Genomic DNA, 21,231 nt, shown 5'->3' with positions numbered 1-21,231 from the left:
ATGAAGTCAATGTAATCTAATCTGATCTAATGTAAGTGACAAAATTGCCAACATCATAAATCAGGAACTGTCAGTGTCATCTTACTTTTCAACAAGGATAAGTGGAGTGCCAGTGACTAAAATGTTCTGATGAAAGGCAGGCATCGGCTTGGCAATGAGGAAGGAGGAAGAGCAGAGTTAGACCTAAGCAGGACAACTCTGTGGACGAGTACAGTGTGGTGGCAGAGGGCTAAAAACTGGAAAAGCTGAGGGGAGGTGATTTCTAAAATAGACAGAGATAAAACAAATCTCTTGTTTCTTAAAATAGAGTTAAAGAAAGCCCAAGAGCCTGGGCCTCAAGGTCAACAATAAACCAAAGCTCATACTCAGGCCTACCGTAATACCATGCATGATCACTCGCAGCTGCTCAGTAAATCCCTGTTCAAGTCTGCCTGCTCCTCTGAACAGCTAGGGAGGATTTCAAAGAATAAATAAACAAATATCTAGTTCATATACAGCAATACATCAACAGAAATACAAGTTACACGCCTACCCTACATTTACATATAACTAGGCATGTTAAACTGAGCTGAATGCTTACATGAAGCCCCTTTATACATTCTCACACCAGCTTAATGGAAAAAAAAGTTGAAGGACTATCAGTATTGCAAATCAAAGAATAGCTGTTTTCTAGCCTTGATAAGGGTGTTAAGTAGTATCTTAAAGTAGTTTGCAGTGCTATAGAGACATGAGAAGAAATTTCCATCCGCTTTTCTAACTTGACCTAAGTGTGCTATCCTCACCTGACTGTCTGAACTTTGCCTTGGTGCTGTTGTCAGGTCTCAGCCACTGCTGCTGCGGCTAGAAATAATGATTTGGGGCCGAGAGGGAGGCCCCAGACTCCCTTTGTGTGATATTCAGGGAGTCCCGTCTCTTCTCTTATTACATGTCATGTCCTTAACTCCTGAGTGGACAAGCAGGTATCTATTAGCTAATGAAAGAACATTCACACCTCTGGCTAAAGAGGTACATCACATACAGCACAGAATGTGTTGAGGATTATCAGCATGATTAACAGGACATCTGAGCACATGCTCGAATGAAGAAGAGGACTGACCAAAGATGGAACAATTCACTGCCTCTATAATTAGACCACCTTTATCGCAGTATATGATGCTTATGGTCTAATCGCGGGAGTTAAAAGCGGCCATCTTTGCCACAAAGAAGGGAACTACATACAGAAAGTCAAAGCTCACCTGAAAATCCATGGGCAGATGATATAATTCCCCAAGGTCATATTTGATATAAAAACAGTGATGACCACTTAGTGCCAAAGACGAGACACAGCTTAACAGACAAAACGTACAGCTTACAAATTTAATTGGGATGAAATAAAATCCTTATTTGCAAGAACTAGACGGATACTTTGAAAATGTACTTTAATTCTTCAGTTGTAATACTGTACTGGATGTTAGTGTGATTTGATGTACAGAATATGAAACTAACACTCTGTATTGGCAACTTAGCAATTAAAACAACAACAACAACAATAATAATAATAATAATAAACTTTATTAATGCAGCACTTTATAGTACAACACAGAGTAAAGCAGAAGAAACAAAACAAAACAATAAAATAGCGAGAAATGCTAAAACTAGAAGAGAGACAGGCGGGTTGCTGGTGTGCTGAGTAGGAGCCTGTTCTGTGGGCGTCATATGGGACCAAAGCCCATTGACATGCATGTAGCTGAGTGCTCCAAATATCCTTCCCCAGGTTGTATTTAATTAAATGTTTATTTGTTATGACACAAACAAAGCATTTGAATCATGTTTCCTTTAATGAATAGATGTTTGACCTGTGAGGTCAGTGTTATCTTCACCCGGTCTTTAGCCGGGTCATGGAATCTCTCACTTCCATTTGGCACCTTGACGCCAGCTGTCACTAACAGGGCCGGGGAAGTTATCAGAATGGAAATAATCTCAGCACTTGTCAGCAGCTATTGACCCTCCTTTTATCTCTTAACCTTTGAAGGGGCTGTGATTAGTGGGGTCTGTGATAGGCTCTGCATTATAGAGCTACACATACAACATACTGTCTGTAATGCATGTTGTATCAGTAAGTTAAGTTTTAGAAGTCATTAATTATCAAGTGTTATGAAATAGTGGATTAAGTCAATAACATTTAAATAAACAGTAGTGTTTTGGAGTATAAATCAGCAAGTTTGATGAACAGCACCAAAAGTTGAGCAGTTGGTAGGCCACCATCTGTTAATGAACTAGAGTGAGTGAGTGTAGAATAGAGATGCTAGAGAGCTGAAGCAGCTCAACTTAGACTCCATGCAGGAACGGCATTTTAAATGGAACATTAAAATTTGATGAGCTGTGGGATGTACCTGTCACTCTCAGTATATTTATGTGAGATGGAGCTCAGTGTAAGGCTATTCATCTGCTACAGCTGATCCCAGATGCAGGCGAAGGCAGGATCCTGAAAGCCTGTGAGGCTGCTCTCCTCAATCAGTGCAGGGTTCTCAGCAGGAATTTCACACAGTTATCTTTGTCCTCAAAGACACAATGCCATGTCAACAGGACTGTAACTGAGGGGCCAGCTTTCGCAAGCTGGTGTCTGATGATGGGAGAAGGCTTCTACAGTGACCTTGGCATCACATTGATGCACGTCATGCCGGCACAGCCCTCTATTGTGTGTCATCAGTGCTGCCTTTCAGTGAATCTCAAGCATGTCACCTGTGGCAGATCTCTGCCCGTGTGCCTCACACTTGTCGCCTTGTTAATCGCACAGATGAATGTTCTTTATTTAGACCGACCCACTCGGTATCTGACGGCTGTTTATGTTACCGCAAAGTCCATTCTATGATAACTAAACTCAATATGTCACCAATGCCTCAATGCGACTCCACATAAGCCCTCTGGGTAATTGAGACCCGCACATGACATACTTCTCTAAAATATCTCCCCAGATTCTTCCTTTGTGTTTAGACTACAATGCCAGAAGTTTACATTTACACGTTTATATTTCCTTTTGACTTCATTTGCTTTTTTGTTTTTGCTGATGTTCCAAGATACATTTCTTTCTTTCTCTTTCTTTCTCTAATTCATTTATTATATAATCTTGTATCTTTTGTAAATGCAAAAATATACAGAATTAGAAGATTAGAATGTAATATGATAATTTAATTATTTGCAATTATGCAAAACAAAGAAAAAATATGCATGTGCCTTTTCAGTTTTTGCTTGCTTTGATATTTTAATTGATTTTTTATTTATTTTTTTTGATTATTTTCGAATTTGCCTGACCATCACGGTAAACAGTAACTTGCTGCTAGGACCAATAAGGAAATTTATGGAATTCCATATACATACTAACATATCTATATAAAAAATGCATAGATAACACATGTTCATATTGGCAATATTGACATTTGCACAGCTGTATGTGCACAATCATTCTCTATTACATCAATTATTGTAAACCATACCTGACTGACAGCTTTAAGTAAAAAAAAAAAAGGAAAGATTTTGACAAAGTCGAGCATGACACTAGATTTACATCTATTTAAATCATAAACCATTTAAAACACATTTAAAATGTTTTCGATCAGGGTCAGTCTTACCTGTCTTAAGTGAGGATGCTTCTGTTGGTATCACATGTATTGTTTCTGTAACAGAAGCACACTAAGGGATAAAGAGAAAGGAATTCCTCCCTGTGTCTATTTAAAGATTGAGTTGTGGTCCCCTAGCTGCTTGAGGATACCTATGATTAATCACCACACTGCATGGAGCTCCTAATATGGCCTTGTCAGGAGACGCCATCACTGATAAGACTCTGACCCGCTGATTTCTATATTGCTCTGTGCCACTCATTAACCCCCTCCCTTCAAGTACCCGCAACCAACTCAGACACAATAACATTCCTGGACCCTGAAACGCTCCTCCATATTTGGCTGAGAGGCTTTGTTTATAAAGAGACCTCATGGTGAAACCCCCAATAGGTCACCATTCTATCTCAAGGTAAGGAACAGGGAAACTAGCTGACAAATCAACGCCTACACTTCAGTACCAAAGCATTACCTGTGCTGGTGTGGACTGCAGACTCATCTCATCAACGCCATTCTTTCTTTCCTCAGGACCATTACACCTCAGTCTCCTCAGCAGGGATTGGTAAGGTAAGAGCATCTGAAAAATGCAAATGTGTTTGATTTAAAACCATTTTTATGACATGGAGAAAGAAATCAAATATAACAATGATATGACAAACTAACAAAAACACTCTATGTTGACATACTGTATGTGCTCTTTTATCCAATGCCTTTAGATAAATACATAACATAGTTGCATTTTAGCTGAGATTTTTTTGCCTGTAGACTCTGAATAATGGGTGACGCTGCCATGAAAGAGTTTGGGGCAGCAGCTCCGTACCTGAGGAAGTCAGATAGGGAGCGTCTGGAGGCCCAGACCCGTCCTTTCGACATGAAGAAGGAGTGCTTCATTCCTGATCCTGAGGAGGAGTATGTGAAGGCTTCCATCACCAGCCGTGAGGGGGACAAAGTCACTGCTCAGTCTGAGAAGGGAAAGGTCAGTGAGCTGGCAGGCACAGCTGCCCTGGATGCAACAGGTCTCCTAACCAAGACACATATGCAAGAGATGATTCGGGTCCATTTGTTGTTTAGTCATTCATAGCAGAGACACAATAGAAGCCAGAGATATCATGATCCTGTGCTCCCTCCCCCTCCAGCATCCACACAAAAAGCACTTTGAAATGAGCTGTAATTAATGTTGACTATCTCCATTTCCAGACTGTCACAGTGAAGGAGTGTGATGTACACCCCCAGAACCCACCAAAGTTTGATAAAATTGAGGACATGGCGATGTTCACCTTCCTCCATGAGCCCGCTGTGCTGTTTAACCTCAAAGAGCGTTACGCAGCATGGATGATCTATGTGAGTTGAAAGCTTTGAAAAACATTAAGAGGCAAAGACTACATTCCTAACCTACGATTCCGTACTTCATTCACATATCAATAGCTAATATAATTTATCTTAGATTGTTTCCTCGTTCTCCTTCCCATAGACCTACTCTGGGCTGTTCTGTGTGACTGTCAACCCCTACAAGTGGCTGCCAGTCTACAACCAAGAAGTGGTTGTTGCCTACAGAGGAAAGAAGAGGACTGAAGCTCCTCCTCATATCTTCTCCATCTCTGACAATGCCTACCAGTACATGCTAACTGGTAATTTACCTTCTGTTATCATGTGATCACAAAAAGGTAAAGAGGAAAGTCACTCAGGAGTCCTGGAATAATTACTTTTTTCTCTTTTCCAGACAGAGAAAATCAGTCAATTCTCATCACGTAAGTTGCCTTTATTTGACTTTGCTATACTGCAACTGAAAATGATACCATGCCATACCACGCCGTAAGTGGTGTTCAGCAGCCTTCCATGAAATATTACCTCATTTGTGAGCTGTTGCTAATGTGCTCCAGTGAACATCAGTCATATATGTTATTATTTTAAGTGGAATGTTAGCGATGAACATCTGTGCATGTTAATGTCATTTTGGACTAGAACCCATGGATATGAACATTAACATTAAATCATGGATTTAATCATGGATTTAATGGCAGAAACTAATTAACTCAACAACACTTTAATGACTCAGTCACAAGCCACTGATGTTTTAAACACTGTAATAATTCACTACTGTTTTATTAGTTGCAATAGACCAATATGGAACCATGTATGTAAAAAATAGTTCTTCTTATTATCTTATCTTATTATTATTATATAAAAAGTTATTATAGTGATTATGGATGATAACAGTCATAGTGCTAGCTAAGTAGCACATATTGATCAATCAAAAACCTGACTAGGTGACAGGTGATGTATTCCATATTGCTCATTTGTCACTTTATCATGTCAATTTGTGTCTTCAGTGGAGAATCTGGTGCTGGGAAAACTGTTAACACGAAGAGAGTCATCCAGTACTTTGCCAGCATTGCAGCTGGAGGCGGGAAGAAGGACGCAGGCTCTGATAAAAAGGTTATAATGACAAAAATTACAAAATAGACCCTGTAATGGAACATTGCATCCTTCTCTTGAGTGTTTATCTATGTGAATGAATGTTGCACTCCTGTGTTTTTAGGGTACTCTGGAGGATCAAATCATCCAGGCTAACCCAGCTTTAGAGGCCTTTGGTAATGCCAAGACCATCAGGAATGACAACTCCTCCAGATTTGTAAGTTTCTGTCTGTCATGAAATAGCACTTTGTGTCGATCTATTGTAATGTCATTTTGTCATACGTTTTAGGGCAAATTCATCCGAATTCACTTTGCCGCCAGTGGAAAGCTGGCCTCAGCTGATATCGAGACATGTAAGCAGTTTCTTCTCTGTCATTCATTCATTCATTCATTCATTCTATTGTTCTGTTCATACTGATCACCTGCCCACCTACATAATGCAAATGTCTTGACAGATCTGCTGGAAAAGTCCCGTGTCACCTTCCAGCTTAAGGCTGAGAGGGATTACCACATCTTCTATCAGATTCTGTCTCAGAAGAAACCTGAGCTGCTTGGTAAATAAACACAACTAGTAGTTGTAATGTTGTTATATCCTTAGCGTACAAAAACTGACACTTCTGTTTTGTTTTTCAGAGATGTTGCTCATCACCAACAACCCCTATGACTACGCCTTCATCTCCCAAGGAGAGACGACTGTAGCCTCCATCAATGATGCTGAAGAGCTGATGGCCACTGATGTGAGTAGGGATGCACCATAATGTCACTCACACAAAAAAGTGAAGTAAAAGTTGTTCATATGTGGCATTTGTCCAATGTATAGATTTTGCTATTCTAGCTTTAGACCGTGCAGGATTCACTGAAAAATAAGTCTTAATTAATGAGGACTGTTGAAAAGTCACTTGTAACCCAGTGTTAGTGTCCCTAGCTGAGAGCGAAAATGATTTGAAGGGACTGAATTAGATATCTGATGCCAGCCATGGATTAATGTGGGATCCTGGCTAAGAGAGCATGCACGATCTTATCCTCCAGATCTCTCTTGGATCAGATCACTCTACGGTATAGCCTGATATAATACGAAAATCCACTGACAGATCAAATATAATACCCATCTTCTTTTTCAGGATGCCTTTGATGTGCTGGGCTTCACTCAAGAGGAGAAGAATGGCATTTACAAGCTGACCGGTGCCATCATGCATCACGGCAACATGAAGTTTAAGCAGAAGCAGCGAGAGGAGCAGGCAGAGGCTGATGGCACTGAAGGTAAGAGAGGCTCTCTGAAGCCCTGAAGCATGAAAACAAGATATAAAACATATCAAGATTTAAGGCATTTATTAGATATTACACTGAGAGATTTTACATTTGTTTATGTATTTTCGCAGATGCTGACAAAGTAGCTTATCTGATGGGCCTGAACTCTGCTGACCTCATCAAAGGTCTCTGTCACCCGAGAGTCAAAGTAGGAAATGAGTGGGTCACCAAGGGACAAAATGTCCAGCAGGTAAAAAGTTAATTTATTGCAAGGTGTCCCTTAGAGGACAATAGATGAGGAAAGAAATGCTGAGGGCGCAATAAGGGTTATTTACTGTAACTTTTAAAGTGTGGAATATTTTTTAGGTGTACTATGCCATTGGTGCACTGTCTAAGTCAGTGTACGAGAAGATGTTTCTGTGGATGGTGGTGAGGATCAACCAATCCCTGGACACTAAACAACCCCGCCAGTACTTCATTGGTGTACTGGACATCGCTGGATTTGAGATCTTTGATGTGAGCACCTTCCATTTATGTTCATATAATCTTTATTCTACTGCCAAATGAATTTATTCAACTATATCAATAACTTTTATCACTTTACGTTACAGTTCAACACCTTTGAGCAGCTGTGCATCAACTTCACAAATGAAAAACTGCAACAGTTTTTCAACCACCACATGTTTGTGCTGGAGCAGGAAGAGTACAAGAAAGAGGGCATTGAATGGACTTTCATTGATTTTGGCATGGACTTGCAGGCCTGTATTGACCTGATTGAAAAGGTGAGAGACTATTTATACATGCTCAGCCACATTTAAAGATTGAATGAAAATACTGTGATATTTTTTTTCAAACCACTCATATTTTGTCCCCTCAGCCCATGGGTATCATGTCCATCCTTGAAGAGGAGTGCATGTTCCCCAAAGCCTCTGATGCCACCTTTAAAGCTAAGCTCTATGACAACCATCTGGGGAAATCAAACAACTTCCAGAAGCCCAGAATTGTCAAAGGCAAACCAGAGGCCCATTTTGCCCTGATGCACTATGCTGGAACTGTTGATTATAATATCAACAACTGGCTGGTGAAGAACAAGGATCCTCTGAATGAGACTGTTGTAGGACTGTACCAGAAGTCTAATCTCAAGCTGTTATCTTTCCTCTTTATGAATTACGCTGGAGCAGACTCAGGTAAGGATAAACTGAAAGGACTGCATTAATCTCTGCTGGAAAAGTCAACAGCAAGACTGAATCATCTTTTTCTGTGTCTGTTGATGCAATCTACACTGGTTTATTAGCTGAAGGAGGAAAGGGTGGCAAAGGAGGAGGAAGCAAGAAGAAGGGATCATCCTTCCAAACTGTCTCTGCCTTGCACAGGGTTAGTAAAAACACATAAATATGTGTGAATGACTACTTCATATGGAAACCTGAGACTGTGACTGGGACTTAATTGTACATTGAAATGTGCCACAGTAATCATTTGAACTGGCTGTTAAACAGGGTTTGAATTACCTCCACAGGAGAACCTGAACAAGCTGATGACCAACTTGAGGTCTACTCACCCTCACTTTGTACGCTGCATCATCCCCAATGAGACCAAGACTCCTGGGGCCATGGAGAATCCTCTGGTGATGCACCAGCTGCGCTGCAACGGTGTGCTGGAAGGCATCAGGATCTGCAGAAAGGGCTTCCCCAACAGGATCCTCTATGGAGATTTCAAACAGAGGTATTATCTCATATATCAAATGTTAAAATACTTAATGATTACAAAAGAAAAAGTGAATATCATTCTATCATTGATTTCTTTTCCAGATATCGCATCCTGAATCCTGCTGCCATCCCTGATGGTCAGTTCATAGATAGCAGGAAGGGAGCTGAGAAACTTCTTGGGTCTCTGGATATTGATCACAATCAGTACAAGTTTGGACACACAAAGGTAGTTATACCATGTATAGATTTGAAATTGGTAATGAATGTGCTTTGAAATTGTTTATTACAGTAAAGTGGTGAAGCAGAGGCACAAGTAGAGAAGAGTCAGTAAAACTGACATAAATAATGGCAATTATACAGCACCAAGGTTCACCAAGGCTTTTCATTTCCAAAGAGGAACAATGTATTACTTATCCTGTCAAAAGTTGAACAGTCATGCTTTAAAGCTACAATGTCCTAGATGTATATGTTATATGTTCCAGACCTGGTGGATAGTAACATGCTGTGACTTGCTCCTAAAGGTGTTCTTCAAGGCTGGTCTTCTTGGGCAACTGGAAGAGATGAGGGATGACCGTTTGTCACTCATCATCACTGGAATCCAGGCTAGATCAAGAGGTCTGCTAGCAAGGGTGGAATTCCAGAAGATTGTTGAAAGGAGGTAAGAGGAATCTGGAATTTTTTATGGTTTTCCATAATGATGTTGGTTTGTCTTGAGTGGTAGTAAGAACTTTGGTTGATCTTTGACAGAGATGCACTATTGGTAATCCAGTGGAACATCCGTGCTTTCATGGGGGTCAAGAATTGGCCCTGGATGAAGCTGTTCTTCAAGATCAAACCTCTGTTGAGATCTGCTGAGGCAGAAAAGGAGATGGCCAACATGAAGGAAGAATTCCTGAAGCTGAAAGAGGCTTATGCAAAATCTGAAGCTCGTAGAAAGGAACTAGAGGAGAAAATGGTTTCTCTTCTCCAAGAGAAGAACGACCTGCAGCTCCAAGTTCAAGCTGTAAGACTAATGACAACATTCTTAGTATCTTAATGTCCAAATGTAACCATACAGTATATACCATATGAATAAATAATATATACATTAATCGTTCATATTGTAACTTATCATATGTTCTCAAATGAATGTCCATTTCAATTTAGGAGCAAGATAATCTTGCAGATGCTGAAGAAAGATGTGAGGGGCTGATCAAACACAAAATTCAGATGGAAGCAAAAGCTAAAGAGCTATCTGAGAGACTGGAGGATGAGGAGGAGATGAATGCTGAGCTAACTGCTAAGAAGAGGAAACTGGAGGATGAGTGTTCTGAGCTGAAGAAAGACATCGATGACTTAGAGTTAACTCTGGCTAAAGTGGAGAAAGAAAAGCATGCCACTGAGAACAAGGTATGACTATGACTCAGTTATTTATATTTCTGTTAATATTAAGTGCACGAATGAGTAGCATGTTTCTAACCTGTAAACTTAGAAGATTTTCAATACTTTTTACTCATTTCACAGGTGAAGAACCTGGTCGAGGAGATGGCTGCTCTGGATGAAATCATTGCCAAGCTGACCAAGGAAAAGAAAGCCCTACAGGAAGCTCATCAGCAAACGCTGGATGATCTGCAGAGTGAAGAAGACAAAGTCAACACTCTGACCAAGGCCAAGGCTAAGCTGGAGCAGCAAGTGGATGATGTAAGAATTCAATCACTGTAGTTTCATGTGTTTGGTAAGATCACTACCAAACACCAAGATACCAAAATGCATTCTGGGGAAAATAGTTTGACTTTCTGTAATGACATTGTCCAGCTTGAAGGCTCACTGGAACAAGAGAAGAAGATTCGGATGGATCTTGAGAGAGCAAAGAGGAAGCTGGAGGGAGACTTGAAATTAACCCAGGAGAGCCTAATGGACCTGGAGAATGACAAGCAACAACTTGAAGAGCATCTGAAAAAGTAAACACATTACTCTACTGTATGTACATGATGTCTGTATCTCATGCACCATAGAATAGCTGTACAGACACAAACAGAACGGTTGACAGGTTCTAACTGTAACTATTATTTTCACCACAGGAAAGACTTTGAACTCAGTCAGCTCAACAGTAAAATAGAAGATGAGCAGGCCATAACCATTCAGCTTCAAAAGAAAATGAAAGAGCTTCAGGTAACGGCCAATCATGTGTAATGGTTTACAGCTGGTACAACACTTAGTAATAAGTAGCAATTAAATTATTCTGCCTTTACAGGCCCGCATTGAGGAACTGGAGGAAGAGCTTGAAGCAGAGCGAGCTGCTCGAGCCAAGGTGGAGAAGCAGAGAGCAGACTTGTCCAGAGAGCTGGAGGAGATCAGTGAGAGGCTGGAGGAGGCTGGTGGAGCAACAGCCGCCCAGATTGAGATGAACAAGAAGAGGGAGGCTGAATTCCTGAAACTCCGCAGAGACCTTGAAGAGGCAACTCTGCAGCATGAAGCCACCACTGCCACACTCAGGAAGAAACAAGCTGACAGTGTTGCTGACCTGGGAGAGCAGATTGACAACCTGCAGAGAGTCAAGCAGAAACTGGAGAAGGAGAAGAGTGAGCTCAGACTGGAGCTGGATGATGTGGTTTCCAATATGGAACACATTGTGAAGACAAAGGTTGGCTAAACTGGCAAACTATTTCTTTGCTAATGTTGACATTATGCAGATATGTCAAGATTTGGGGTATAATGGATGTGTTTAATTTTTTTTACTTTACATCTAGACAAATCTTGAGAAGACATGCAGGACTGTGGAAGATCAGATGAACGAATACAAAACCAAATTTGAAGAAGCTCAACGCTGCATCAATGACTTCAATATGCAAAAAGCAAAACTTCAAACAGAAAATGGTATATTGTCATGTTTGCTTTAATACAAACTGATCTATTAGATGTATTTAATCCCTGACAATTTCCATATATAAATGTTTAAATCCTTTGAATCATGGAATTGAATTAGTTTTACTGAGAATACAGACAAAATTTCACGAAAAAAATTTGAAAAAACTTCTTGATGATATAAGGTTTGTTGGGACACAGACAGTAAAGTTCTGAATTTGTCAAAATGTTAGGTGAGCTCTCAAGGCAGCTAGAGGAGAAGGATTCCCTTGTGTCTCAACTGACAAGAGGGAAAATGTCCTACACTCAACAGATTGAAGACCTAAAGCGACAACTGGAAGAGGAGACCAAGGTGAAATGAAGTTTCAGCACACAGTGACAGCACTGGATTATCATTTCGCACAGTGTTACCTATTCATATATATATATTGTTTTTCACAGGCAAAGAGTGCCCTGGCCCATGCAGTGCAGTCTTCTCGCCATGACTGTGACCTGCTCAGGGAGCAGTATGAGGAGGAGCAGGAGGCGAAGGCTGAACTGCAACGCAGCATGTCCAAGGCCAACTCTGAGGTGGCTCAGTGGAGAACTAAGTACGAAACTGATGCCATCCAGAGAACTGAGGAGCTGGAGGAGGCAAAGTAAGGCAGTTTGAGATCCAAATTCTTTAATTTGATGTGTAATTGCTAAAGAGACATTTCACTTTGTCTAGCAGATCAGCTTTTTGTTTGTGTTTATGTTCCTACTAAAATGTAAGACGAACAAAAAGTTTGTCTGTTAGATGATCGAGCAGCCAGTCATATTAGTCAAATTCAATATAATCTATACAACCAGCACAACTGCAGGGACATTAAATTATTTGAATGATTGATTTCTCAAGGAAAAAGTTGGCTCAGCGTCTGCAGGAGGCTGAGGAAGCTGTTGAAGCAGTGAACGCTAAATGTTCCTCTCTGGAGAAGACCAAACACAGGCTGCAGAATGAGATTGAAGATCTCATGGTGGATGTGGAGAGGTCTAACGCTGCTGCTGCTGCTCTGGACAAGAAGCAAAGAAACTTTGATAAGGTGAAGTACTATGAAGTATTTAAGCACCAAAAGCATCATTAAGAACCAAAAGTTTCAATTGGTGGTGTAGCCTTTGAACCTTTGGACCAGCAAAAATACATTTTAGCTTTGTTGTTTCTAGTAGTGCCCAGCTTCACATTTACACACATTCAGATCTTGGGGCTGTCCAGGACAATTACAGGATACTAGAGGGCACTTAACTTTAACAGGGGTTGTTGAAGCCAGGGTGATGTTCACCAAAACTGTTGCAATAAGCTAATACCTATGTGTGAACTTGAAATGTTCTCTACCTTCAAGAGTGGGGTTTTCAAATAAAAGGAGGAAACGGTTTCATAAAAGACAAACTCCCCAAGCCTGTAGTCCTTTCTCCATTCATCAGGCACATTTATACGTATTGCTGGCCTTTCTAACCACTGTAGGTCCTGTCTGAGTGGAAGCAGAAGTACGAAGAGTCTCAGTGTGAGCTGGAGAGCTCTCAGAAAGAGGCCAGGGCTCTGAGCACCGAGCTCTTCAAACTGAAGAACTCTTATGAGGAGTCTCTGGATCATCTGGAGACCATGAAGAGAGAGAATAAGAACTTACAGGGTAAGATGCTCTTCCTGGCTTTGGGTCCAGGCTTCTGCAGACGTACCTAACAAATTACATTGTAAAGCTATCTTTATCAAACTGCTCGATATTCCACAGAGGAGATTTCTGATCTCACTGAGCAACTTGGTGAGGGAGGAAAGAGCATCCATGAACTGGAGAAATTACGGAAACAACTGGAACAGGAGAAGAATGAGATTCAATCTGCTCTTGAGGAAGCTGAGGTACAAGCTCTATTTGATGAATGAAAATGTTCTGAGGAAAACTGTCTGCTGCTATGTGTAACTCTGTACCCTCCTGTCCACCAGGCCTCCCTGGAGCATGAAGAGGGTAAGATTCTTAGAGCCCAGCTAGAGTTCAATCAAATCAAAGCTGATATTGAACGCAAACTTGCTGAGAAAGATGAAGAGATGGAGCAGTGCAAGAGGAACCTGCAGAGGACGATTGACACCCTCCAGAGCTCTCTTGAAGCTGAGTGTCGCAGCAGGAATGAGGCCCTGCGTCTGAAGAAGAAGATGGAGGGAGACCTCAATGAGATGGAGATCCAGCTTAGCCAGGCCAACAGGCAGGCAGCTGAGGCCCAGAAGCAACTGAAATCTGTTCATGCACATTTGAAGGTAAACTAGAAAAGGCTCACTTTCTTACAATGTTTTAAATTCAAACCGATTCTAAACATGCTGATGTCATGTTCAATGTCGTTCAATTAAGGATTGCCAAATTCAGCTCGATGAGTCTGTTCGGGCCAATGATGATCTTAAAGAGAACATTGCCATTGTTGAGAGACGTAACAACCTGCTTCAGGCTGAACTGGAGGAGCTCAGGGTTGCTCTGGAGCAAACTGAGAGAGGTCGCAAGCTTGCTGAGCAAGAGCTGCTGGATGTTAGTGAGAGGGTGCAGCTGCTGCACTCACAGGTGAGACCAAATGATTTATCGCAACCACCACAGACGACTGACTGGTTTTCTTGGACATTACAAAGCATGAATATTTGTAAGTGCACTAACATTTTCTCACATTCTCAAATCTCACATCTCAAAAATCTGTAGAACACCGGCCTGATAAACCAGAAGAAGAAACTTGAGGCTGATGCTTCCCAGCTTCAGACTGAAGTGGAGGAAGCAGTGCAGGAGTGCAGAAACGCAGAGGAAAAGGCCAAGAAGGCCATTACTGATGCTGCCATGATGGCAGAGGAGCTGAAGAAAGAGCAGGACACCAGCGCTCACCTGGAGCGTATGAAGAAGAACATGGAGCAAACCATCAAAGATCTGCAGCACCGTCTGGATGAAGCTGAACAGATCGCCATGAAGGGAGGCAAGAAGCAGGTGCAGAAGCTCGAGGCCAGGGTAAGAGAAATTTGCCTATATACAACTATCACACACATTGATGAGACCAACGTTACTTCTACATTTTTAAAGCTGTTGTATCACATTTTAAACTCCAAAACAAGGGAGCACAGTACTGCTTTAGAATTTGTTTAGGATAATACCAACCATCTTGCACATCCAGCAGACATCATCATCCCATCAGTGTTGTCCTGAGGTGTCTGAAAAAGCTAAAAAGCTCCATAGAGCCGCAGAATTGGTCGATAATTCTCTTGGAGTTTGTTACTCCACATCTTACTTACTTATTAAAATAATTCCCTGTGAATTTTCAATAAATAATTTTCTCATGATTTCAGGTGAGGGAGCTGGAAAATGAGGTGGAGATGGAGCAGAAGAAAAGCAGTGAAGCTGTGAAGGGAATCCGTAAATATGAGAGACGCATCAAGGAGCTCACATACCAGGTTATTTATTTATTTGACCCTTTACTTTAAATAGATTATGGCAATAATTATAAATAGCGACAATCGTCTGTACTTTCATCCATTCAATGTATACTATCAATAGGCCATGCCGTCTCTATAAAATTAAGATGCTAATTGAAGAGAATACTATTTCATCATTATCATTATTATTAAACTTGCAAGTCTCTTTTGTGTTTCCTTGATTTATTCAGACTGAGGAAGACCGCAAGAATACTGTGCGTCTGCAGGATCTGGTTGACAAACTGCAGCTGAAGGTCAAAGCCTATAAGAGAGCTGCTGAGGAGGCTGTAAGTGTGGGCTGGAAAAGACAGCTCTCATTTGCACTGTTTGCTCAGGATTCATTCAAATTTACTTTCCTTTGCAAAATGTCAGTTGGAACTTAAAAGTACTTTTTAAGTTGTCATACTTTAAAGTTACAGATCATAGCACATGTTTAGATTATAAAGTTTGTTACATTTTGTAAATGCTAAAATACTACTAAACACTAGCTATTTTGAATTTCAATCAGGAAAAATCTCAACCTATTTTTTAACTTGTTTAAGACCTAGCTGGTAAATTACAGACCAATGCTTAATTTTCGAAGCTATATAGTGGGACTATACTGTACCTCTTCCAGGTTCATTATTGCTTGTAGTAATTCAGTATTGATAATATGGATGTTTTTGTTGAATCCTGTAGGAAGAGCAGGCCAATACTCATCTGAGCAAGTTCCGTAAACTGCAGCATGAGCTGGATGAGGCTGAAGAGCGAGCGGACATTGCTGAGTCTCAGGTCAACAAGCTGCGTGTCAAGAGCCGTGATGTGGGCTCAAAGGTAAGAAGCTACTGTAGATTTAAATGCAACACGTCATGTGCTGTCCTACTGCCAATATTGCACACTTTTCTTTAATCATCATCATCATCATCATCATCATCATCATCATCATCATCATCATCATCATCATCATCATTCTTGTTGTCATTACAATGTAATTCATTTCAAACTCTGTTCACTTGCAGAGGAATCAGTAATTATAAAACTGTGGATAATTTTTAATGGGCTTAAATAAACCAGACCAGACCTTGTATAGATCAATTTTATTTTGAATTTTGTTTTATTATGAATTTGTTAGGTTGTATTAGTGCAATTTAATAGGTTAATGCAATTTTTGTCACACGGAAGGCATCTTCACAATTTAAATGGTAACTAACAAAAGGGTGTAAATTGATACATTTAAAAATATATATGTTTTTATTTTCTGGGCATTTCATGCCTTTATTAGTGACAGCAAAGATATGACAGAAAATGAGGGAAGACAGAGATGGAAAACGGCTAGACTCAACACAGGGATGGCTCATGGTTAGCATCATAACCTTGATATCACCAGGCTGCCCCTAAATTAATATTTTTACAATAACATCACTGGTTTTTTTTGGGAATGCAAAGACATCAATAAACATTGTCAACCAATAAAATAATGTAAACTAAATAACATGAATATATAGTTTCAAATAATGATGCAAAGCAATGGCTTGATTAATCTTCTTAGATGATCATGTTAGTATGAATTAATGTGTGGTCTTAGCCCTGATGCAGTGAATGGAACATGCTGATGTTGTGGCTGTGTTGGTATACTTAATCCACATTTTTGTTTACCTTCTGTTTTAAAAGATAAATGATTAAAAAAAACAAAAAAACAGACAAATTTCCACTGAACTCAGGCTTGGGATCTACCTCCAGTGTCTACAAACAAATGGCTTGACCCTTTAGCTTTTACGTTATTTTTGTTAAAACATCTTACCTTCCTCCAAACAAATTCAGTGTTACGTTTAGATTCAACCAATCCTAAAAAATCAACATGAATTTCAATTATTCCAAATGATTTGTGTTTAAAATAACATACTTCAGTAAAGGGATGCTACTGTCACAATCACTAACTTGTCACTTCTTGAACTAGTGATTTGTTACAAATGAATAATGAAGTCAGAACAAAATCTCGTTCTGGTGTACTACCTTGTGTAACACTTGTTGAGTCTTGTTGGTCATCTGTCACTAATGTGTCTCTCTTTGTCTACTCTCTTATTATTCTTCGTCACAGAAAGGGCTAGATGAGGAGTGAAACTCACAGATGGCCACCTAAGACCTTTGGGATCTCCTGTGCTGTAGTCCCCTTTTGTCTTCAAATTACTGTAACCCTGTAGAATAAAGCAAAGTGCATTCAAATTAATGTGTAGATTCCTCATTTATTTCGGGAAGAGGGGAGGCTTGTCATGTAATGTGTAAGTCAATATGTTAAATCCACCAGATTTCACTTTGTCACCAATGAAAAATATCAGAGTTTGGAAAATAGTAGATGAAGACATCAGAAGGATTCGCATAAGAAACACACATACACAAACAAACAAACAAACACACACACGCACGCACGCACGCACGCACGCACGCACGCACGCACGCACGCACGCACACAGGTAGTAGGTTTTCATCAATTTTGGGGACATTACATAGACTTAGATTAATTTCCTGGAGGCTTACCCACCCTAACCATAACGATAACAACTGCTTGCCTAACCCTAACCCTTACTCTAATCTTAATCCAGGTCTTCACCCTAAAATGTTCTCATTTACATTATGGGGACTTGCATTTTGTCCCCACAAGCAAGGCAAGTCCCCAGAATGTGACCGTGCAAACAGATCAGTAATCCATTGGGCACGCACACATACATGCACTTGGCAATCTGTGGAGGGTCACAGATGGAGAGATGTTCTTCATGTTAGGTCGGTCACTCCTGCCACCTTGTGCTGACATTCTGAACTGTTCTCTGACTCTCTGTTGTTGCAAGAGTGTTTCTGACAATCTAGTTCTGAGCTTTTTTCTTTTTTGAAAATTGTATATCAGGTAGTATATGTCCCTTCCTAAACAATTTAAAAAAAAATAAAAAATCTGTAAATAGCTAAAATAACAGAGAAAAGAAATGCTGTTGGTGGAAATTAGCTCATGACAGTCAAAATGCTATTTCAGACATTTCTTCAGACGTTCCTTCTCCTTGAGGAAACGGATTCCCTGACTGTTAAAATGTCAGCAGTTGAAGCTTGCAGCTTGAAGATGACTTTACCTGATCACCACTGTGAGAACCATAAGATCCAAATGAACATTTTCAGGAAAGGTCCTTCCCATTATTCTGCGATGTTAGTGTGTGCAACATGAACAGGCCTGCAAGTGTAGTAGGAACACAAACAGAACAAAATACATTATCTTAATGGGTAGTATAATCCTAAAATCCCCCCCCCCTTTTTTTTTTTACAGAATGTGAAAGAAATCTATCAGTGATTTTACCAGTTTGATTGTTTTACCTGTTTCCAATGCAAATGAAGTTGTTCAAGAATTTTCTCTAAAACAAATTGTCATTTTCTTGGTAATGTGCATCCATCATCCCTCCTACTGACACTCCTTTCTAAAAATACTTGCTTAAAACAAAGGACAAATACAAAAGTGCTTATCTCAGTTTTAAAGTTCTAAAACTGGCAGCTCTTTAGATGCAGATGTAGTAGATATCCTAGTATTGTTTTAAACATATGTAATATTCATGAATCTACTCTGACCAGATGGAGACCTGAAGCAGCAAAAACTAAAAATGTATAAAAATTCATTTTAACCATCTAACTACAAGCAAATGATCATATCACTACCTGTGTGTTCTGTACTGTAACAATTAACAGTAATAAAGTTTAGGAGAGGTTTTTATTTAACACAATCAGAATTATATCATGTTATAATGTTATAATAATAGCAATTTCAATAATATTAGAATTTCAATCATATCAGAATGTTGACTATTGCTTAGGCAAGTGCATGCAATCATTCTAAACTGTTTTATATCGTGAAACAGAATTAGTAAATTACAAATACAATATGAACAAATAAAAAGCTGAAATTAAAATGCGTATGGTATTTCTTGACAAACTAAATTTAATCACCATTGTTCACACTAAACATACCTTCAAGATGAATCTAGTTGACAGTCTGACTGTATCTCATCCTTCAGCAGCAGCAGGAGGGACTGATGCTGTGGTTCTTGGACTGGCAGAGGGAGCCAAGTGAGGGATGGACATCCGCTCGACACTTGTCTGGCACTGCATGCTCACCTTGATCTCACATGGCCTGTCCTTCAAGGGTTTTAGATATTTGCAGAGACATGATAAAATAACAAATACAGCGCATAGTGTTGTTCTTTGTCATCCACATTCTAGCACTAACAAAACTGGGTAAGCTTTATTTTCCTTCCTGCTGACCCCTAAAGACTAAACAACCTTTTTACATCATTACCTTTGAGCACAGACTTCTCTGTGTCAGCTGCTTAACATGTACAACTGTGATGTTTAGAATTAGCAGACACCACCAACAATAGCATATCAAGGTGACACCAGTTGTTCTTTCCATCAAAGACTTTAGACACCAACAACTGGCCTTCCTTTAGAGGAGTCTGGTGACAACTTGTGGCCATACAGTGAGAAGTGGTCAGAAGACAGGAAGGGGACACAAAATAGATGAAGATTTCCACTGGGATTTAGACAGCTGAGAATGAAAATGAGTCCAACAATGTGAAAACAAATTCTGATCAACTCTTGCAAGGTCCATTGGAAAACTGCGTCAGCATTCACATTTTACAGGAGCAAACAAACCTTGCATACAAATTTATGGCTTAATTTGCAAAAGAGCAAAACAAAAAAAAAAAGAAAAAAGAAAATGAATTCAATGAAAGAAGTTGATGAAACTTGTGCTCTAGAATAAAGGGAGGTTCCTGGGCATGCACCTGTTACCCCTCGTCTGTCAGGACATCAGAGACTCTGCACTTCAGCTATATCACTGCCCTCGAAGGCTGCCCTTCTCAATCAGACAGAAAAAATCCAGGCAAGAATTTCACAGGGTTATCTTTGTCCTCAAGGCCAAAGGAAAGGGAACAATGCCATGACAACACCATGAGACAAAGGGTGTAGACCTTGCTGGGCAGAACAGTGGTGAGTGATAATTTAAAGTCCCTGACCTTAGCTCTCACTCAGCAACAGCTGCAACACTTTATTGTCTCAGCAGAGGCTGTTGAAATGCATTCACCACCCTTCACATGACTGACCTTTGCTGAACTTTATCTTTTTGATTAGGAATCTGAAAGCACAATGTTTAAAGAACAAATTAGTCTTATTAAGTCATTAATCTTGTTTGTCTATCCTTGTCTATCCCTCCCTCTGTTTAGGATTTAGAAGAGACACTGAACTGACTAGTGATGAATCATGGAAAAGAAAGGCAACCCTGCTGCTTCTCAGTTTTGCTCTTACTTTATTTTCAATATAAATGTGAATTTAAATGGATACAGTAGTTTGAACTCTCTCCATGTTTGAATTTTTCCATCTTTTCAGTTCTGATTATCAAAAACTGCACCTGCTAGATAATTAAGAAAGATTATAAATGAAAGATCGTCTCACCCATATCAAAATATACTTTATAGGCTGATATTGTTTGGCACTAGGCCATTACATCCATGAGACATCAACATAAGACAGGGGTTAAAAAGGAACAGTACTTAATTCAAATTCAACATTTAAATGCCCTTTAAAATATTAAAATACCAATTTATTTTGGTAAAAGTGACCAAACAACAACAAACAAAGCTGAATTTTGAAACTATGAAATCACATTCAACAGATCTAAGTAAATCAACTCAGTAGCTGGTAAGAAAAAATATATAAAATGACTATTTTAAATGAATAAAATGAGTCACTGCATATCAAGTTTGTCCCTACTCCCCACCTCTTGCCCTCCCCTTTCTTTGTACCATGCATCGTCCTCGCCTTGTTTGTCACAAGGTGAAAGCAACAAATAGCAGCAGTACATTCTGCCCAATTATGAGAACGCTTTTTTTAATGTGCAACCTTTCTCCAAAACTTCATCCCATATTTGGGGGATAAACAGCCTTTATTAAAGGAGGGAGGGCTGCTGTCA

At 39.8% G+C, this 21,231-nt stretch overlaps 1 protein-coding gene across 1 annotated transcript; it reads left to right on the top strand.

Moving 5' to 3' along the window:
* The first annotated feature begins 4,368 nt into the window (after positions 1–4,368).
* LOC139338444 (myosin-7) lies at positions 4,369–17,421 on the top strand. The gene is made up of 37 exons (XM_070973436.1): positions 4,369–4,569; positions 4,791–4,934; positions 5,065–5,221; positions 5,314–5,341; positions 5,924–6,029; positions 6,133–6,225; positions 6,298–6,361; positions 6,464–6,562; positions 6,642–6,745; positions 7,130–7,268; positions 7,388–7,506; positions 7,623–7,772; positions 7,868–8,038; positions 8,134–8,465; positions 8,585–8,630; positions 8,773–8,978; positions 9,065–9,188; positions 9,484–9,620; positions 9,710–9,965; positions 10,109–10,351; positions 10,466–10,642; positions 10,757–10,902; positions 11,023–11,113; positions 11,196–11,585; positions 11,692–11,818; positions 12,040–12,158; positions 12,248–12,444; positions 12,684–12,867; positions 13,287–13,452; positions 13,552–13,676; positions 13,761–14,069; positions 14,161–14,364; positions 14,497–14,793; positions 15,129–15,233; positions 15,446–15,541; positions 15,933–16,067; positions 17,332–17,421. The coding sequence occupies exons 1-37, from the start codon at positions 4,369–4,371 to the stop codon at positions 17,350–17,352; spliced, it is 5,808 nt and encodes a 1,935-aa protein (XP_070829537.1). The 3' UTR covers positions 17,353–17,421.
* Positions 17,422–21,231: the final 3,810 nt, after the last annotated feature.

This window comes from Chaetodon trifascialis, chromosome 11 (genome assembly GCF_039877785.1).
Source record: "Chaetodon trifascialis isolate fChaTrf1 chromosome 11, fChaTrf1.hap1, whole genome shotgun sequence".
Classification (NCBI taxonomy): Eukaryota; Metazoa; Chordata; class Actinopteri; order Chaetodontiformes; family Chaetodontidae; genus Chaetodon; species Chaetodon trifascialis.
The sequence above is the reverse complement of the archived record's forward strand: the minus strand, read 5'-3'. Positions and strand labels throughout refer to the sequence as shown.